Genomic DNA, 18,647 nt, shown 5'->3' with positions numbered 1-18,647 from the left:
AACAGAAGGTCCCCGAACTGTCATGAACCGTCGGACGCGTCCCTTTTGGACTTTCTGGTCTCTGACACATCGGGGCTTGCACTCAGCAGTACTCCCAACATGGCCGTCAAACACGGAACGTTGTTTACCAGCTTCCGCATCGGATGTAGCACGTTCTATAAAGAAGCCACAACCCTGCGGCCCCGCGCATCTCAACGCTACTGCTTGCAGTGGCTAGACGTGTGCTGCTGTAGTTCGCTCTCGTTGACTTCATTGATTCCTGGTTCCTGGCCCCTATTTTTCCTTCCTCATTCATCCCCTTCCTCTTTATTACCTCTTGTATCCCGGACCTCCGTGTACCCATCTCCGAGTACACTCTATCACTTCCAGGATTTCCCGGACATCCTGAACGTTCCAGGAGTCGGAACGCTGAACGCACTCTGGAACCCAAAGAAGTTCGCACAGGGTTATACAAGGCCCGAACTGTGCGCAAGAAGACTCCTTCAAAGAACTGCAGTAAACAGACAGGTGAGAAGGGGGGAAACCTGTGACACGAACACACTGCGCCAAGAAAGTGCATCAAATGAAATGCGGTCTGATGTTTATTCTGGGTAATCGGAAACTGCTTGACACGTGTTTCGAGCTAAACTGGCTCTTCATCTGAGGCTGAAGTGTAACATTCATATTTACAACATAATATTAAAACATAGTCAAAAATGAAAATCAGATTGACATGTTTGTTGTGGGTGAGAAGACAAGAGAGAAGGGCAGGAAACAATTTAAGGTAATACAAGGGGCAACATGTCAAAATGGAAAAATTCGGGTGATAGTTATAAATTACATTTTGTACACGGCACATAACCAAGTCATATTGATGCATATGATGAAACCAAAAAGGATATGCACAGAGCAATTTGGGATGCGGGGGAGGAACGATGGAGAAAACTCAAAGGGAAAGCAGAAAGTTAATTACAATAAAAGTAGTGCAGCACGGTCAAGACATTTTGTGAGCTGTTAAATAGGTAGAAAAAGGTACCTTATATTTTGGATTAGTGGATTCAATGCAGAGGCGCTATGGTTATGTGCCATGGACAAAATGTAATTTATAACTATCACCCAAATTTTTCCATTTTGGCCTGTTGCCCCTTGTATTACCTTAAATTGCGTCCTGCCCTTTTCTCTCTTGTCTACTCACCCACAACAAACATGTCAATCTGATTTTTATTTTTGACTGTATATGTTTTAATATTATGTTGTAAATATGAATGTTACACTTCAGCCTCAGATGAAGAGCCAGTTTAGCTCGAAACACGTGTCAGGCTGTTTCTGATTACCCAGAATAAACATCAGACCGCATTTCATTTGTTGCACTTTCTTGGCGCAGTGTGTTCGGGGACCTTCTGTTTTCTGTTCATGTACTGTGGTATTACATTGGCAGTGTACCCACACTTCCCAAACACCCGCTGCCTGGTGCAAATTGAAGAGTATTTGTACAAGCGCTAAGGGTTACCATGACTTTTTCTGCCAACTCCTGTTTGTATTTGGGCATTTCACCAACCCCACAAAGTTTGATAATAAAGGTTTTCAAGCTTTTACTTTTGAGTCTCTTTTGATACCATGCCTGTCTCACAACACCTACATGCATAATTTTCAATTGTAATTTCATTTTAGATTGCCAATAATCGCCAAAATTTGATTCCATAGTATAAAAACGACATTAGAAAATATTTATTTCCCAGAAACACAAAGGCCCAGAACCCATCAGTGTCAATATAGAAGCTCTGTTTCACGTGATTACAATATCTTTTTAATACATTAGTTGCTTAAAGGGCATCGAGTAAGCAAGTGTTTATTGGTTTCTAGCACTTGGTGATATTGACATGATCTACGTATGCGTTCGGCTCTAGGTATATTACCCTGAGGCCCAGGAACCATAAGCAAAGGTAATTTGTTGAACCTAAGGAGCGCATAATAAAGCGATGTTGGTTGCAATTAAAAGTCAATATTTTGATGGATATGAAAAACCTTGCTTAAAAATACACTTCTTCTTGGCTGTATAATCCAAATTCTTGCCCCAATCCCATAAAAATGCCCTTTATAATTGTTTCTTTAGGTTTCCAAAGTACAAAAAGTCCACTTGCAGGCTTACATTTTCATGAAATGCAGAGCAAGATTTAGTAAATGTACAAAGTTCCTCACTTATTTTGCCCTTGCCCAATTAAACTGAAAAAACGTATTGATTTAATCTCTTCTGGTGACCATTTTCAAGAATAGCGGACTGTTTTACACATAGTATTTAAGGATATAAGACCGCATTCGAACCGCATCGCTTCTTTCGGAAATCCTTGGTGCAACCCTAAGGCTAAGATGTGAAGCCATTTGATAAGTGTTTCTGTGTAAGTTTCCAGGCCATATAATGTACCTGGTTCAATGCCATTTTTGTATATTTCTAGAAGGCCCTCCATCGAAAAACAACTGACGGTACAAATTAATATTTTTAACTATAACCTAACTTGGGGTTTTAGAAGCGACATGGTTCTGCAGGACCGATCTCATGTTTGTGTTGCTTAAGATCACACCAAGGTAAATGCGTTCATTGACGTTCCATTATTTTTTCATCTATGACCCATGAGTTGCATTTACTCTCAAAAGTACAAAAATAGTGAGCAAAATTCTCAGACCTTAAAATATCTGGAGCACTGGGCCCAAGGTAAAATGGCTAAAGCCGGTATGTGATCACTTCCATATAGTCCTTTATACCTACACAAAAATAAAACTGCAGAGTCTCTGAATGGACTGTACATATTTTTTGTCCTTTCACAATTTAATTTGAAGCAAGATATTTGGGTGGGGGAATGGGGTACAAACATTGCAGTTATGACCAATAGCTCTGGTGTTCTGATTGATTGACCTCTGAAATTGGTCTTCGGTTTTGTGTGACATTGTCCACAAAAAAGAGGGGAATGGGGGGGCGGGATTTCCAGTTGTAATCTACTAGCCAGCCATAATGTCATTCGCCACCTCGGTTGTACACATTCCTTACTTGCCAAGAGCCAAACTATAACTACAGGGATCGAAATTGAGGAGAGGTGGGAGCTATTTAGCTCCTGCTTATAGGCTAGAAGGGCCTGGTTAGCTTAAAGGCATACTCTAGTAAAAAAATTTATTTCAAAAATAGCCCACATTAAAAAAAAAATACTAGCATCCTCCGTTTTAAAACTTCCTATGTAAAATTTTGAGATATTTAAGCTCAAAAGCAAGCACAAGGGCGCCGCCATTTTGTGAAATGGAGGCCATCCTGTGCTGGCTTTTGCGGCACTAATGAAGGAAAAGCCAGCCAGCTGTAGTAAATAAAGTCTACCGCTGGGTGGCTTTCCCTTCATTAGTGCCGGGACTCGGAGGACGCGGACCGGAGACCAGAGCAGGAAAGCTGCAGCTGAATCTCGGTAAGTGGTATTTATTTATTTTTACAAAAAATAAACACTAGCTGCGTTTTTTTTTCTAAGTTTTCCGGGCTGGAGGAGCCCGGAAAACTTAGAAATAAAACTGCAGCTTTAAAAACGTTGTATTTATGGTTGCGGTCGCTTTTGAAGCGACCGCAAACATAAATACAACGTTATTGTGTTGGAAAACGCTGCGGTTTTAAAACCGCAGCGTTTTCCAACACAACCGCGTTGTGTCTGCCTGAATCTGCTTTACCATTTGTGGCTCTCGGGCTCCCCACGGGGAGCCCGAGAGCCCCAAATGGAAAAGAAGATTCAGGCAGACAACGTAGCATTTCCCATTTGGGGCTCTCGGGCTCCCCACGGGGAGCCCGAGAGCCCCAAATGGAAAAGCAGATTCAGGCAGACACAACGCGGCGTTGCGGAAAACAACCGCGTTGTCTGCCTGAATCTGCTTTTCCATTTGGGGCTCTCGGGCTCCCCACGGGGAGCCCGAGAGCCCCAAATGGAAAAGAAGATTCAGGCAGACAACGTAGCATTTCCCATTTGGGGCTCTCGGGCTCCCCACGGGGAGCCCGAGAGCCCCAAATGGGAAATCAGCTGCAGGTAGAAACACGACGCGGCATGTAAAAACAACCGCCTGTGTTTCTGCCTGCTGTGGCTTTCACTTTGGGTCTCCGGTGCTCCCCTGGAGTGATAGCCACAGCAGGCAGAAACACACGCGGTTGTGTTGGAAAACGCTGCGGTTTTTCTTTCCAAGTTTCTCAGGCTCCTCCGAGCCGGAGGAGCCTGAGAAACTTGGAACGAAAAACCGCAGCGTTTTCCAACACAATAACGTTGTATTTATGTTTGCGGTCGCTTCAAAAGCGACCGCAAACATAAATACAACGTTTTTAAAGCTGCGGCTCCTCTAGCCCGGAAAACTTAGAAAAAAAAACGCAGCTAGTGCTTATTTTTTGTAAAAAAAATAAATAGCACTTACCGAGATTCAGCTGCAGCTTTCCTGCTCTGGTCTCCGGTCCGCGTCCTCCGAGTCCCGGCACTAATGAAGGGAAAGCCACCCAGCGGTAGACTTTGTTTACTACAGCTGGCTGGCTTTTCCTTCATTAGTGCCGCAAAAGCCAGCACAGGAGGGCCTCCATTTCACAAAATGGCGGCGCCCCTGTGCTTGCTTTTTCGAATTTTGAGCTTGAATAGCTCAAAATTTTACATAGGAAGTTTTAAAACGGAGGATGCTAGTATTTCTTTTTTAATGTGGCCTATCTATTTTTGAAATAAAATTTTTTACTAGAGTATGCCTTTAAAACCTACAGTTACCAGAGGTTTTGGCGCCCCAGGCCAACTGATGCCAAACCAACACAGCTATGCGAATTTTCGGAAATCTATAAATAAATATTAGGACACATCAATATGCATATGACATTTAAAGCATATGGGGTCATAAATAATGTATGTTTGGATTGTATGTGAAAGTTAGATTTGCGTTAGGCTATAATAGCTCCTTGGTCCCCAGTGGTAGCTCCTGGTGACCGGTTACTGCTGGATACCCAGGAGCTGCTTGCAGATCCTGTTTATGCAATCTTAATTTCGAGCCCTGTAACTAGCAAGTGGCAGTTGCACATTTTGAGCCCTGTTGAGGAGGGCTCTGAAGATCCAATATCTTATGAAATTTCTTTTGGCTTAGCGACTGGAACACTTGTTAATGTTAAAGGATATTTGTACCACGCACTATCGCCACAAGTGGTCCCCTGGCGGGTCTGAAAGAAAAGGGGGGGGGGACGTGAGTTAGTGGGAATGAGCTGGAAAAGTGCAAGATAGCAGTGATGTGCTGTTGGCAGCCTCAGCCCGGTCGTTCCGTTGGCTGGGCTTGGTGTTTTTCGGTAGGAAGTCCTCGTGTGCTGTTCAAGTCTATGAGCGGTTTGTTTTGTTGTTGCAGTGTAGTGAAGTTTGTGCTGTTTGCTGCGTTTAAGGCTTGTGGTTGTATTTGGTTCATGTTTGAGAGGTGTATGCAGAGGAGTGAGATTGTTAATGGGTTGATTATCGATTCAGGATTGCACGTTTGGTCTAGGCTTGGCAGGAGAGTCGTATATCGATCATTGAAAAACATTTCTATCTAGATGCGACGCAGGCTATGTTGTGGATTCCATCCAATTGCGCCCTATGCTAACATTTACAATTCTATGTAGATGCGACGCAGGCGAACGATTATTACATCTGTCAAAGGGGACATAGGCTGATCTTGACTGTTCTCTATAGGTTAGTAAGCATTGGCTTTGCGGACCTAACAAAGATATATAAAGCGCTATACAAATGCCAGGCAGTATAACATAACAGTATGTTAGTGCATAGTGCAGTGCCGCATTTATAGTCCAGCCAAGAATGTATTTCGGTTGGTGGTCATTTATCTCTTTAGTATGTATGTTGAATTTCTATGATAGTCGACGTTATGGAGAGGCAGGTAGAGTGGCTAGGGCTTTCTGAAGTAGAGTGATTGCTCTACCCCCCACTCATGCCACACTTAGTTTTGTTGGTGTCTGTTGGCTGCTGGCTTCCCCTGCTGACACCTGCAGACACGTCTTGGAGCCTCCAATGTAGGAGCCGCCCTTAGCCACAGCGGCTGCCGGGCCGAGGGTTGCCCAGGTCTGGTCCAGGATAAGACAGGACCTGACCAATAAGGGCCTGGGGGTGGGCTCGGGAGGCGGGACAAGGGAGCAGGAAGCCTCGATGCTTCCAGGGAGCCTGTGAGGGTCTCAACGCTGTTGCCAGCGCCATGATGGAAATGGCGGCTGGGGGGAGGAGCCATACACACGCTCTCACCTGCATGGAAGATGGCACAGGGAGCGCGCGAGCTGTGGTGAGTCTGGCAAAGGCTGCCTCTGACGCAAATGACCAATAAGGGCCTGGGGGCGGGCTCGGGAGGCAAGGGAGCAGGAAGCCTCAATGCTTCCAGGGAGCCTGTGAGGGTCCCAACGCTGTTGCCAGCACCATGATGGAAATGGGGGGGGGGCATACACACGCGCTCACCTGCATGCCTGGATGGCACTTGAGGTGGCTTATTTGTCTAGGGTGGTCCTGGGAAATTGTCAGGCATCAGCTTGTGTAAATGGATTCATCAGAAGATTACATATGGTAACGTATACGTTGAAAGTGTGCGCATAGTGGGTGGAGTGTGACGCAACAGCCTGGATAGCTTTATAACTTGAAGTAGATGAACATGCGGGCCATAGATTACATATGGCAGTTTTTTATAATATCGCCACTTATTCAGGGCTGCCGTGTAGTAAGGTTTTTTAAACATTTTGAAAATGATTTAAGAAATCAGTTTTACACCATTTAAAAATCCATATGCAACCCTTGGAGCACGTAGAAGATACTTTTAGGCACTCTAAGGTTTCTCCTCCTTTGCTTCTCAACTCCCTCTCCAACCAATGAGGGTAGCAAGCATTTTAAAACGGCTTCTGAACTTTCGTGTACATGTTTCCGGAAAGTTAGACCCTCCGGACAGGACCTAAATACATCCTAGCCTATTTTGCCACTGACTGTAGCTTCTTCACCCATCTGAAGACCAGCTTTAGCTCAATTGGTAAAACTACTGGTAAGTAGAGCAACATGTTGATAACTGGTTAAGGCACTGGATTAGTTTCAAAACCAACTACCCAAAAACTTGATAATGGTGGCTTTGAGTATAGTGATCATTTTTGTATTTTGCAAAACTATACTCTGAATTGCCCCTGTGGTGTTAATCCATCTCTGTTGTATTTCCAGTTTCTGATCACGGATAACACTTCATAATGGAGGAGAAGCCAATATGGGAACAGATCGGATCAAGCTTTGTGCACCATTATTACCAATTATTTGACTCGGACAGGAAAGAATTAGGATGTATATATGTAAGTATTGGCATGGAACTTTGAAGGGAAAATGTGATAGTTTGTTTTGTCTCCAGGAAGATACTCCGCATAGTTGGTGTCTCAACATGAGGGAGGAAAGATATCATGATAATTATACCGATCCCTGTTGCATGAGCTTATTTTGCAGAATTTTTCTTTCTGTGTATGTTTGGTGGTTGTAGCCTTTTCAACCCAAAAAGTCTGAGGGCTAAATTGAAGATTTGCAACTATTTTGGAAGCCCACTAGGTGGTTGGTAGAATCAGTGTGGGCTTTTCTGGGTTTGTGTGTGTGTGTGTGTTTCACAGTACTGAATTTATACTCTGCACCTCTGCTCACAACTGTTATACTCCAGTTTTAATGGCGCTTTAATGACCCCACTTCAGAGTTGTGGTTAGGCAATCTGGTTCGAACACTTGTGATGTCTCAACTTCACTGCATGGCTGCTGCTTTCTTTAACATCCTTTTTGGGTGGTTGGAAAATTGGATTGGGCATAAGTAATCACTACCCCTCTTTTGAAGAGTTGTAGAGCTAAAACTAGCATTTATCAGATGTTACTTACAGGCAGAACCCCCAGGATATAGTGGCATTGATTTCCAGCAATAACGTCTCCAGATTAGATAATACTTATATTTGTGCATGGGTGCCCTCTGAATCAGTAAACTACAGTAGCTTGTAGCATGGCATGTTCCTAGGGATATATGTTGCCCTACAAGCTTTTCCCTTCATCATTAATGATGGACTTCTAGCAAAGTAGGATGCACGTGCGACTGCACCAATGTAGGCATAAAGCTTCTGCTGCAAAAGAGGCTGTACCTGCTTCTCAAATCAGGAAGCGCAATATTTTCTAACATTTGGATCTTTCATAGGTTCACCTGTTGGAAAATGCCCTGTTGGGCTGTCAATCTTTTGTAAACATATGAATGCATAGCAGTAATTCACTTCAACATATACCTCACTGGTTACCTTTGCCCCCTTTTTTTTACCCTGAATCTTGGGATCTATGTTGTATTCTTTATTTGCATGGTGTGCATGGGAGAGCTCAAATAGGTCCTGAGTTTTAGTACCTTTCTGTGAAGAAATCTATACTGCTTAAACGGGAAAGTTGCCTGCTTTGTTACTGTTACTGCTCGCACTTGGCCACCCCAGTGAAGTTTTGTTCTGTCCTTTCTCCTTTTCATCCCTGGGTTCACATCTTCTAGCTGATAGGGAGAACGGGTCTGGTAATCCTTTCTCAAAACGGTCTTATCACGTGGAAAGAAAACATTAATTTAATAAACACTTACGGGGAGAGTATTTGTTCTCCGTACCTCCATCATTGGACCGAAACTGCAAGATATGCATATCTTTTTCGACTAAAATTTAACTCAAGGAAGTTGGAGCCTGTTCCCTTTCTTAGCTAAAGCACCAACTATTTCTTCTGGGGATTAATTTAAGAATGATCTGACCTCCCCTTCCTGAGGTTGTGCCATAAACCGCATTCTTGTAACTGGTAGTCCTGTTCTGAGAACCCAAGGCAAAGTCAGCAATATCTGAGGTGCAACAAACCTCATCTGAGGTTTTCCTTACTCATCAGGCCTCAAAGCCTACATTTAACGTCTGTTCCCTTTGGCAATAACCTGGTGAGAGGTTTGCTGTTTGAAGACTTGTCCACAAGTAGTGCATCCTCAACGCTCCAGTCTGCAAAAGTACCATCCACGAAAGCAGTGTCCAGGAAGAGTGCCGAAATGTTGACAAAACACACCATATCAGCCCTGGTATCCTGTTAACGGATGACCCTTTACACTTGAGGCATTCTTCCATTATTCGCTCCACAAGATTACTGCCTGTGCCCATGGCTTCTGTCAACTAAGGACATGCAACAGACTGCGACAAAGGCATAGGACTCTTACATGGTGGTTCCCCCGTCGCTAGTGGGGCTGTTGTGTTGACAGAGCATGTTCAGCCTTCTGCACGCCTTCAGTTTGTATACCCAACTCCTTTTCCCCCTTTTTTCAGAGTCTTCCCCCGGTGAAGGGGGTTTCCCACTAAAAAAGACACATGAACCCCTCCGAGGAACTGATGCTTTCAACCCTGGCTGTATTCGTAGAAGTGGAATTGGTTTCACTCTGTTGCTGTGAAAGTGTTTTTCACCCTTTTGACCTATACCCTCACAATGTCTTGTCATACATGATATACCTGGCTTGAGGGTGCTTTTGCTAATGTCTATTAAGGTCAGCATGTTCCTATTCCCTTTGCTCATGGACACTGGGCTCTTTTTTTTAGAGCCTGTGGTTAATTTTTTACTCAAGGGTCTCCCTTCACTGGTTCCCTCTAGTTGTGCCTTCTTGGCATCACAGTGCAGTTCTGTGTAAGTTCATTAAGGCCCTTTTTGAGCTAATGCACAACGCTGGTGTTCAATAGGTCCCTTGGAAAGACGCATTTTTGGTCTGCATCACATTAATTTGCAGGATTAGAGTTGCAGTTGCTCTCCTGAGAGGAAACCTAGATTTTCCAGGGGCCCCTTGCCTCCATCCAGTTTTCTCCCCAACATGCTCAGTGTCCCTGTCTCAGTTGGTCATGCTTCCGACCTTCGCCTAACCTCTTTCGGCTGCAGGAGTACCATTGTATTCTCTAGATGTGGATCAGACTCCCCTTTACTATCTTGCTAAAAAATAAAGACAGGCAGATTGGACCATCTTTGTCAATTATGCTGGTCTCTGTAAGGATGAGGTAATTTCCAAGCATGGGTTGGCGTGCTGGATTACTTCCTGCATTAAGTGAATACCCCAGAACATGCTGTTAGTGAACATGTGGTGGCTAGCTCGACACAGGCTATGGCTGTGAATACGGCCGTTGATGCTGGTATCTGTTTGACATTTGCAAGACTTCCCCCCTAGATGACTCCCCATACATCCCCTAGGCTACTGTGTGAACACTGATGGAGCTGACATCACAGTAAGCCAGGTGGTGGTATGTTGTTTGTGTTGGGTGGGTCCAGCCTTTCCCATCATTCCCCCTGATTACTGAACTGATCTGTAGTCTATTCTAGCATTTGAATCTATGTAAACTCCATTGTTGAAGGTGTAACTGTTCACCTGTAACTGTCCGTTGTTATATTTCATAGATTCATATGTGTACACCATCCTACTTGTGAGGCTTGGCTTGTGTTGGGTTGAAGGGCCACGTTTTACCTGATAAGGTAACACCCTGCACTACTTGCAGTGTTTTCTAGGTTTTTGACTTTTTGGCCATCCCAACCAGCCTTACTCAAAAGCCTGAATTGTGTGTGCAAGAAGTGGCCATCTTGGCCCACTGGATGCCTGTATACCGGGACTGAGGGTGGAGTCAGCCTGAAACCAGTTGTGATTGGCAGATTCCTGTCTGAGATAGTGTGGTTTAATTTCCTTGTGTGAGACACCCTTCTTGAATGCATGGGTATGCTTGGAAGGGATGGTCTGAGCGATGCTTGGTGTGTGATTGGATGTTGTGTTCTCTCACTGCCTCCCGAGGGAGAAAAAAGTAGACCCGCTCACCCACCCGACTTGTCAACTGCTGGAACTCTATACCTGCATTCCTGGAAAGACTGAACCAGCATCTTTGATACTCTGATTCAGTCAGTGAAGCTCTGCCTCTCCAGACATAACCCTCCATGGCACTCCTTTTCCCTGATGGGGCATGGAAAACTGAATAACGGCTTCTACTAAAAGGCCTAGTCTCCCTGCATCTACAGACCATGCCTGCATCGCTGGATCCAGAACTATATTCCCCACCATGACTTCAAATCCACTGCATGCCAAACCGACCAGAGTATCTTCATCCCAGTATGCCAAATCAATACCCTAGTTCAATCTCTGACTAAGAAGCTCCAGGGGCCTGTGCCACCTCTGATCTTGCAGCTGCGTCGCCAAACTCTCCTCCTGGTCCTCCTCCTTTGTCTGGCTCCTCTGTGGTTGCTTCAACTTTTCTTGAGTATTTGTTCTGTGTTGGGGGTCTCTCCAAGCTGACCCTATACTCTCATGTTGAATTCTGTGGCTGAGGATGATGTGGGAACTCTGCATTGATGACTGCAGACCACCGCCGCCCTCCTTTTCACTTGTGTGGCGCTGTCCATCAACCTGGGAATTGCCAAATCTTCATGGTGGTACTTCCTAAGGGCCTCTCCTGCTTTGTGTGGTCGCTAAGCAATATCCATAGCAAACACCTCAACTGCCTGCTGGAGTAAAACTTCTTCAGTCCCTGCCTATTCCTTTCGGGACTTGTGAGTTTTTCTTCATTTAATACTATATCACTGGGCCTCTTCTCCATCACCAAGGGCCTCTTGTGGGATTGATCCCACTGGACCTCCAGAAACTGCTCTTTTGGAACAAAATTAACTTTCCCACCAAATAACCACCTCATATCCGCACTTTTGGTCTCCCTCTATCTCTTAAACTTTTACTGCTCTAGGTAAGAAAAAGGTTTACTTACATATTACTGCATTTTCCTCTCTTGGAAGTACTCTTATTGAAGGCTAAATATCTTACTGAAACTGTTTCTACTTACTTGATATGTTGATGAACCTTTTGTTTGGCAAAGGTTGTTTAAGTGTGTAGTGATTTTTCTCTTTGCTTATATGAAGATTTGTTTTTTAAACTAGGGTGTTTAAACTTTCTCTCATTGGGTATAAAGGAAATGTAAACTGTACTGGTAAACTATACCACCCTCAGCTGCCCTCCTGAGAGTTTGGTCTGGGCTGCTCTGTCATGACTACTACTTGGAGAGCTTGAGTGACTTACTAGCAGTACCTAAGTCGGGTACACCTGAACACCCTGACCACAGGGCCTAAGGAAAATCTCCCTAATGTCTTGAACATTTGTGTTTGTATAGTTAAATAATAGTATGCATGACAACTGCTTTGGTCTCCCAAGCTTTTTTCTCCTAAAGGCAAAAGGGTCTAAAGGTACACGATGGGGTAGATGGTAAGTAAGCTGCAAGTTGTGTTTACTGCTATGCATTCATGCGTTTCCCAAGATTTCCTAGCCTAAAGGGGGAATTATTCTAGCATCTGAATCTACTAAAGTATCCACTGCGGGGAACTACAGTTAAAGCTAAGTAACTTAACGTTGAGACTCCTGTTTATTTTTACTGATGCATTCCTAAAAAAAGTGGGCCCATATCCCTGGAAGAACAGTGATTTCTGGGGTCAGAGCCAGTTGTGGGATACAAAGTCTGATGGAATAGCTGTAGTTCCCTGAAGATTCCTCATCAACTAAAAAGCCCATGGTTTCTCATGAACTAGCTCCTGGGCCAGTTAAAACAATGCAGATTTCGTTGTCATCACCCCATTGTTCATATAGGAATGTGGGGAATAGTGGGTGGGACTGAACTTGATGGATCCCACCTTCCTTTAGACAAGGGCTTTTGTTTGAAATTCATTTTTATTGGTAGAAGAGTGAATGGATGAGAACATTGTGGAACTATTGAGCAATGGCAGGCTGTTTGGGTGACACCTACCTTAATGTTTATAGCAGGAGGACCTCTGGCTAGGTGCAGTTTGGTCCTCTGTCTCTCAAAGCACAAACAACCTCAGACGTTTGTGGCCTCGGAAATTGAGTATTTGGGCTGAACACACCACCTACAGGCAGTTCTGTTTGGATGTTTAAACTACCAAATTGGCTTTGGATCAAAAATACATTTACTTGTCTCCTCGTCCACAAAACAGCAGGATGTCCCCTCTTGAGCATTGTGCAAACAGACTCTGGGACTCTAGCCAGTACAGTGAATTCACACTGCTGTACTTGCCATCAGTCCTTTATATGTCTAAACCTCCAGCTCATCGTCTCTGCATTGACTTGGAAGAAGTTAAGTTACTATTTTCGCTTGGTGCCTGAATTGGTTTGTGACCTTGCGGCCATGCAGTTTGGTGTTCACTTTTTTAGATGCAGACCCAATAGGCTCTGTAGAGTGCCTTGAGTCAGATAACACATGGTCCCGTTTATTTATTTTTTTGCGTCTTGTTCTCTCTTGTATTGTAGCCATTTTTCTGATGCTTCTGAATCTGCTTAGAATCACCTGCTGTGCTTATAGTCCGACATCTAGTGGTAATCATGGAGTACTGCATCTTTCTTTCGAAGATCGAAAAGGGACGTCGACCTGGGTGTGACGGTATGACTATTCCCAACGTGACGTGTAGTGTACCCAAAATCCTTCACACGTTCAAGTCCCATCAGATTGTGTTTTTCCGCCTTACTTGTCTGTAGAGCTCGTTACCGAGTAAATATTGCTGTCGTATTTGCTTGACACGTTTATCGGCAAGCATTCTCGATGGCTGTCTCGATGGCTACTTGAGATCCTCTCAACGGCTGATCTTGCTTCGCCTACTCAACACCTCCGGCGACTCAATGCCTCATTTCTTCTCAGCCTTGGCCCTCAGGCCTGGCCTCACAGTAGTGGAGAATGGTGACACGTTAATGACTCTTGAGAATGCCTCTTTACTACTTCTCTTCCTCCTAGCTGCCTTTTCTCTCCCTTATTGAACGACCACCTTTTACTTTGGCCCGTCTTGTAGCGGCAAAGTCTTCTGGAAGAACACTCATAAGGAGTGCAATTGGTGCCTCCCTTGTGACCATAACGAGCGGCGTTGCAAGGCCTGTTAACTTTTTCAGCCCAAAACCCTAAGCAGTGGACAGTCTGCGCAATGCAAGCAGTCGCTCTCCTGGTGTCACCTCAGACGAGGAGTATGATGGCAGCCATGGTTCCAATGCAGATGCTGTAGACTCACCTGAGGAATGTGGATTCCTGTGTGTGTCGACGGCCCTGATAAGCATGCTGCCGGAAATGCGATGGGAACTCTACACCACGGCGACAAGGACACAGTACAACACCCTACACCTAAGCACAAACCCCCCAGACCTTACTCGACGTGACTCTTTGAGGAAGCCATCGGTGCCGTCTGGCCCATCGAAATCCTGGTTTGGTGCCCGCTGAGCTCCTGCTATTGAGGCCTACGCAAAGGCCTTAGATTTCAGTTTTACTGGGCACTTCAAATAACTCTTCGCACCTCTGTGCTGCGGTAGCGTCGAAAGACACGCCGAAACTGACCCTTCCTTCCAAAACGCTTCCCAAGCTTTGGGAAAGCTTTCTAAGGCTCATTTGCACGGTTCTGGGCCTACAAAGGCCTCCCCTGCTTCAAGCCCCCCCTCATCCCTGCATCCTCCACGAGTGAATCCTCTTGCTCTGTGTGGACTAGGGAGAGATTTGAGGCCTATATGTAGAGGATGTCTGAATTTATAACATTTTCAGACAAATTTGAAGTGGTCAAGAGACTTGCCCTATGCCTTCCAAGTCCCCACAGCTCCTTTCTCCAGGTGCAGTTTCCATCCTCGTCTTGAAAACACTCCCTCGACACTCCTGTGGATATCGTCCAGGAGGACCAGGATTAACCTGATATCTACTATGTCCCAGATCACGTCTCACAGCACCCCATCTCGCAATACCCAAATAACTGGGCCCCTGCTGATGACCAGAGTACTTTGCCCACAAACCTGACCCAGACAACACATTTTTGGATACTCTTCCCGTCATTCAGCCCCCAAGACTCCTTGCCAGTTGGCAATCGGAGGCTATTTAACAACCTCCTTAAGAAGGCTGTACCTGACACAGATTCCGTTGAGGATATCCTCAAAGAGAAAGTCCCCCATCAGTCGGGCAATTGATTCTGAATTCTGTAAAGAAACGCCTTGCTCCCTCTTTGCTTACACCCTCGCTCACTTGGGTCGTCAACCCTAGAGTTGAGAAGATGTTCCGTCCAGCGCCATTGGATCCTTTGTATCACAGAGGCCATGCTGTTCCAGGCTGCTTGGTTGTTACACCCACCAGAAAAAAGGCCAAAGTACCACTATCCTCGTCCGAGTCTCCTCCAGACAAGCATTGTAAAAAACATTATGCTCTGGGTACACAGATCACTACCTTGGCTGCATTCAGCACTCTAATCGCTAATAATACCTGTTAGACAGAAACCTGTGCAGTTCCCTCTGGGACCACTGCAAAAGATTTAAGACTACAGGTGTTTGGCAGTAAACCCACTTGGTAGCAGTCTGTACCACCCAGATTTACCTGGTAGCTGTGGCTGAGCAGTCAGACTTCCCTCAAGAAGAGTTAGGCAGTATACAGAGCATACATAATAGGTACAGAGGCACAGTAGTACAAGCAAACACTGACCAGAGCTAGGTGTAAAAGTATATAATTATTTATTTAAAAGACACTCGTAAATTACACTAGCACAGAAAAGGTAAGTAAGTCAAAACACAGTCACTATTACTTATATGTATATCCCTAGTTATTTGTTGGACAAGTCTAAGTTAACACCACTTATTTCCAAACAGAGGTGAGCGCTTAACGTTAGATGGCACTCCAACAAGTTAGTTAAAAAGGGAGGGAAAAGGTAAAAGTAATGAACAGCAAGGCAAAACACTTTTCAGAGATCCACAGTGAGTTTAGAAAGTCTACTGAGGAGCAAGGAAGTTGGGTTGCCAGGCCCACTCTAGGGAAAGCCAGGCGAAAAGATGCCCAAGATCACACAATGTCACAAGTCTTTACAGGTGAGTAGAAAAGGTTTTACCAAGTTTAGAAAAGTTTAGTTAGGGTGTCCCAGGCTTACCCAGGGTCGAGAGCCGAGGGCTAAATCTACCCCGTACAATCGGTGGCAAGGGAAGCCGGGCGGAACACGGTACCTTTTTAAAATGGAAAGGATCCTCCAGCGGTGGCAGTTGTTCCTGGTAGTGGGTGCAAGTCGCGGCGTCGTCCAGAGGAGAAGATCTCGTCGTGGAGGAAAGCTGAAGGTCGTTGAACTACCAGGGAAGAAACCAGCCGTGGAGTTTTTCCGGTTAAAAGGATGTTACCCCTCTTTCGCGGTTGAGGTAAAAAGTGGTATCCCGGTTGCCTGGGTGCTTGGCACAGGCAAGGCGGCCACGAGATGCTTCAGGGCGGTGAAAAGAAGGCAGAAACTGGTTGTCCCCACCAGTCAAGGGAAGAAGACTCTACCGAGATCTCCTCTGTCGTTGGGAAAAGTGGTGAGACGGTTCCGCAGGGCTCCACCGGTGGTGTCGTCTTGGCAGGTCGGCTCGGCTTCTTAGGTCCTGTGGCGACTTCTGAAGAACCAGTCCCAAAAACCCTGCTTTTATGCAGCAAACCCCCATTCATACAGCCTAGCTGTCACTCAAACAGAGCGGGGTGGCTCACCACTTGGGCCAATCACACCAGAGTGCGACATGAGTTTGCAAGGCAACTCAGTCCAGGGTGCCTAAACCCCCTCCCACACCCCCTGTGCTACCCAGACAGAATGGCACCACTTTGGAGGGCTTCTGTGCAGAAGCCCGCCAAAAGTGGAACAAAGGCTCGACTCGGGTTCAGGGTTACTGAAGTGAACCTAGACGCCATTTTGGCGGCGAGTTCTGGCAAAAAATCCCAACCGGTGAATTTATATTAAATAAATAAACCGGCGGTATCTTTAACATTGCACCAAAAAGTGGTGCATTAAAATCCATGGGAAATCCCATTGGGAAATATTCCGGTGGAATATTTCCGTGGTATCCACTGCCACCAGCCAGAAACTCGGCGAGGGGGGACGGGACAGTACCCCCTCGACAACAGACCCAGGGGCAATCTAATTGCCCCTACCAGTACTTCCACAGTATGATGGTTTGTACTGGTTAAGTTCCTAAGTTAAGACTAGTAAAGCCAATGGTGACTTTACAGACCCAGGGAGACAGTAGTCAGTCCCAGGGTGTGGAGTCTATGTTTGGGGGTCTCTATGACACCCCTGTGTTACTGCACTGAGGGTGCTGTGTAACACACATCCAAAAACCAATGATAGCCTATGGGGAAAAAATACCCCATAGCCCATAAGCACATAGCAAGTCACAGAAACACTCAAGTCATGCCCAAGAGTGAGGGTAAAAGAGTCTCACTCTTGGCAGGAGAAAAAAATAAACCCAAAAATCCAGCAAAGCTGCTGGGGGACTCACTAGGTTAGGAAATTCAGCCTAAACAGAGAATTCTCCCTAACAATACCACGCTCCTGGCAAGCTATAGCCATGTCCAATGGGGATTTGTGCATGACGGCCTTCAAAATGTCCCAGAGCCTACTCATACACCACTGTTAGGAGTGGTGGCAGAAGGGCGTCGGGTGACTCGAAACGTTCTGAAGAATACCTTGGATTCGGCTGAGACGGCTTGACGTGTTCATGCACAAGGGATCAGGTTAAAGCGCCATGCATGGCTCAAAAACTCTGCCTTTAAGCCAGAAACGCAGGCTTCTCATAAACCAGCATGTAGAAGCCTCTGCCTTCTTTGTTAAGGCGGTCGATGAGGCCGTTGAGACAGCTAAAACAGATCCTGAGATGCTGAAGTCGTTGAATCAAATCTCAGCCAAGCCCTTTGTCCAACGAGGTGCTTTTACACCCATCGGACCTTTCGCAGGTAATCCTTTTCCCCGCTCCTCCTGAGGGAACTATGGAACAGGAGGGGCTCCTTGGTATTGCAGACGAGGCACTTGTAGCAGTCTCCAGACCCCTCAACAAGGATTTCGGCGCGGAAAGGGTAGAGGGAGAAACTCTAAAGCCAGAGGCTCCCCTGATCCGACGAACAAATGACTCGGCGATGCAGGTTCCCTCCCATGTCTCCCCAGTAGGGGGGTGATTAACATCTTTTACCCGTTCATGGGAGGGCATCACCTTGGATCAGGCAGCAGCGATTACTGCATACAATACCTGCAACCACCCTGATATCCACCCAAGAGCAAACGGCTGTTGCCGGATAATTTGCAAATCCTGGTAGAAGAGGTCCAGATCCTGTTACAAAAGCGAGCGATCAAGGTTGTCCCACATCTTCAGGTAAAAGAGGGTATTTATTCAATATACTTCCTTGTACCAAATAAATCTAACCATGTGCCCTGTTTTAGATCTGCGTTCTGCAAACACGTATGTCAAACCTTAGGAGTTAATGATAACTGTACAGCAGGCAAGCCCACTGCTACAACAGTGGGATTACTTGGCCACATTGGATATGAAAGATGCATACTTTCGTAATTCAATGTTGCCCGCGCACAGAAAGTATCTCAGATTCAAGATAGAGAACACTCACTGTCAGTTCAAGGTACTCCCCTTCTGCATTGCTTCTGCTCCAAGGATATGTATAAAGGTACTAGCAGTGGCAGCAGTTCACCTGCACAGGCAGTCCATTCCAGTGTACCCTTTTCTTGGCGACTGGCTCAGAACTGAAGGCTCATACAAAACGTGTCTGGAGAACATTCAAGGCAGTAAATCCCCTTTCAACCCGTGATTCACAATCAATGAGGAAAAGTCAGGTCTGGTCCC

General features: G+C 45.6%; 1 protein-coding gene across 2 annotated transcripts in view; it reads left to right on the top strand.

Annotated features, from left to right (window-relative positions):
- Nucleotides 1-18,647, top strand: part of NUTF2 (nuclear transport factor 2) — a 352,918-nt gene that overhangs the window by 128,224 nt on the left and 206,047 nt on the right. For both annotated transcript variants that reach the window (XM_069655362.1, XM_069655371.1), the window contains exon 2: nucleotides 7,188-7,312. In XM_069655362.1, coding sequence (XP_069511463.1) covers nucleotides 7,214-7,312 — 99 coding nt within the window. In that variant the 5' untranslated portion in view covers nucleotides 7,188-7,213. The remainder of the gene's footprint in view (nucleotides 1-7,187; nucleotides 7,313-18,647) is intronic.

This window comes from Ambystoma mexicanum, chromosome 1p (assembly GCF_040938575.1).
Source record: "Ambystoma mexicanum isolate Mex_15411 chromosome 1p, UKY_AmexF1_1, whole genome shotgun sequence".
Classification (NCBI taxonomy): Eukaryota; Metazoa; Chordata; class Amphibia; order Caudata; family Ambystomatidae; genus Ambystoma; species Ambystoma mexicanum.
This window is presented reverse-complemented; position numbering and strand designations above follow the sequence as displayed.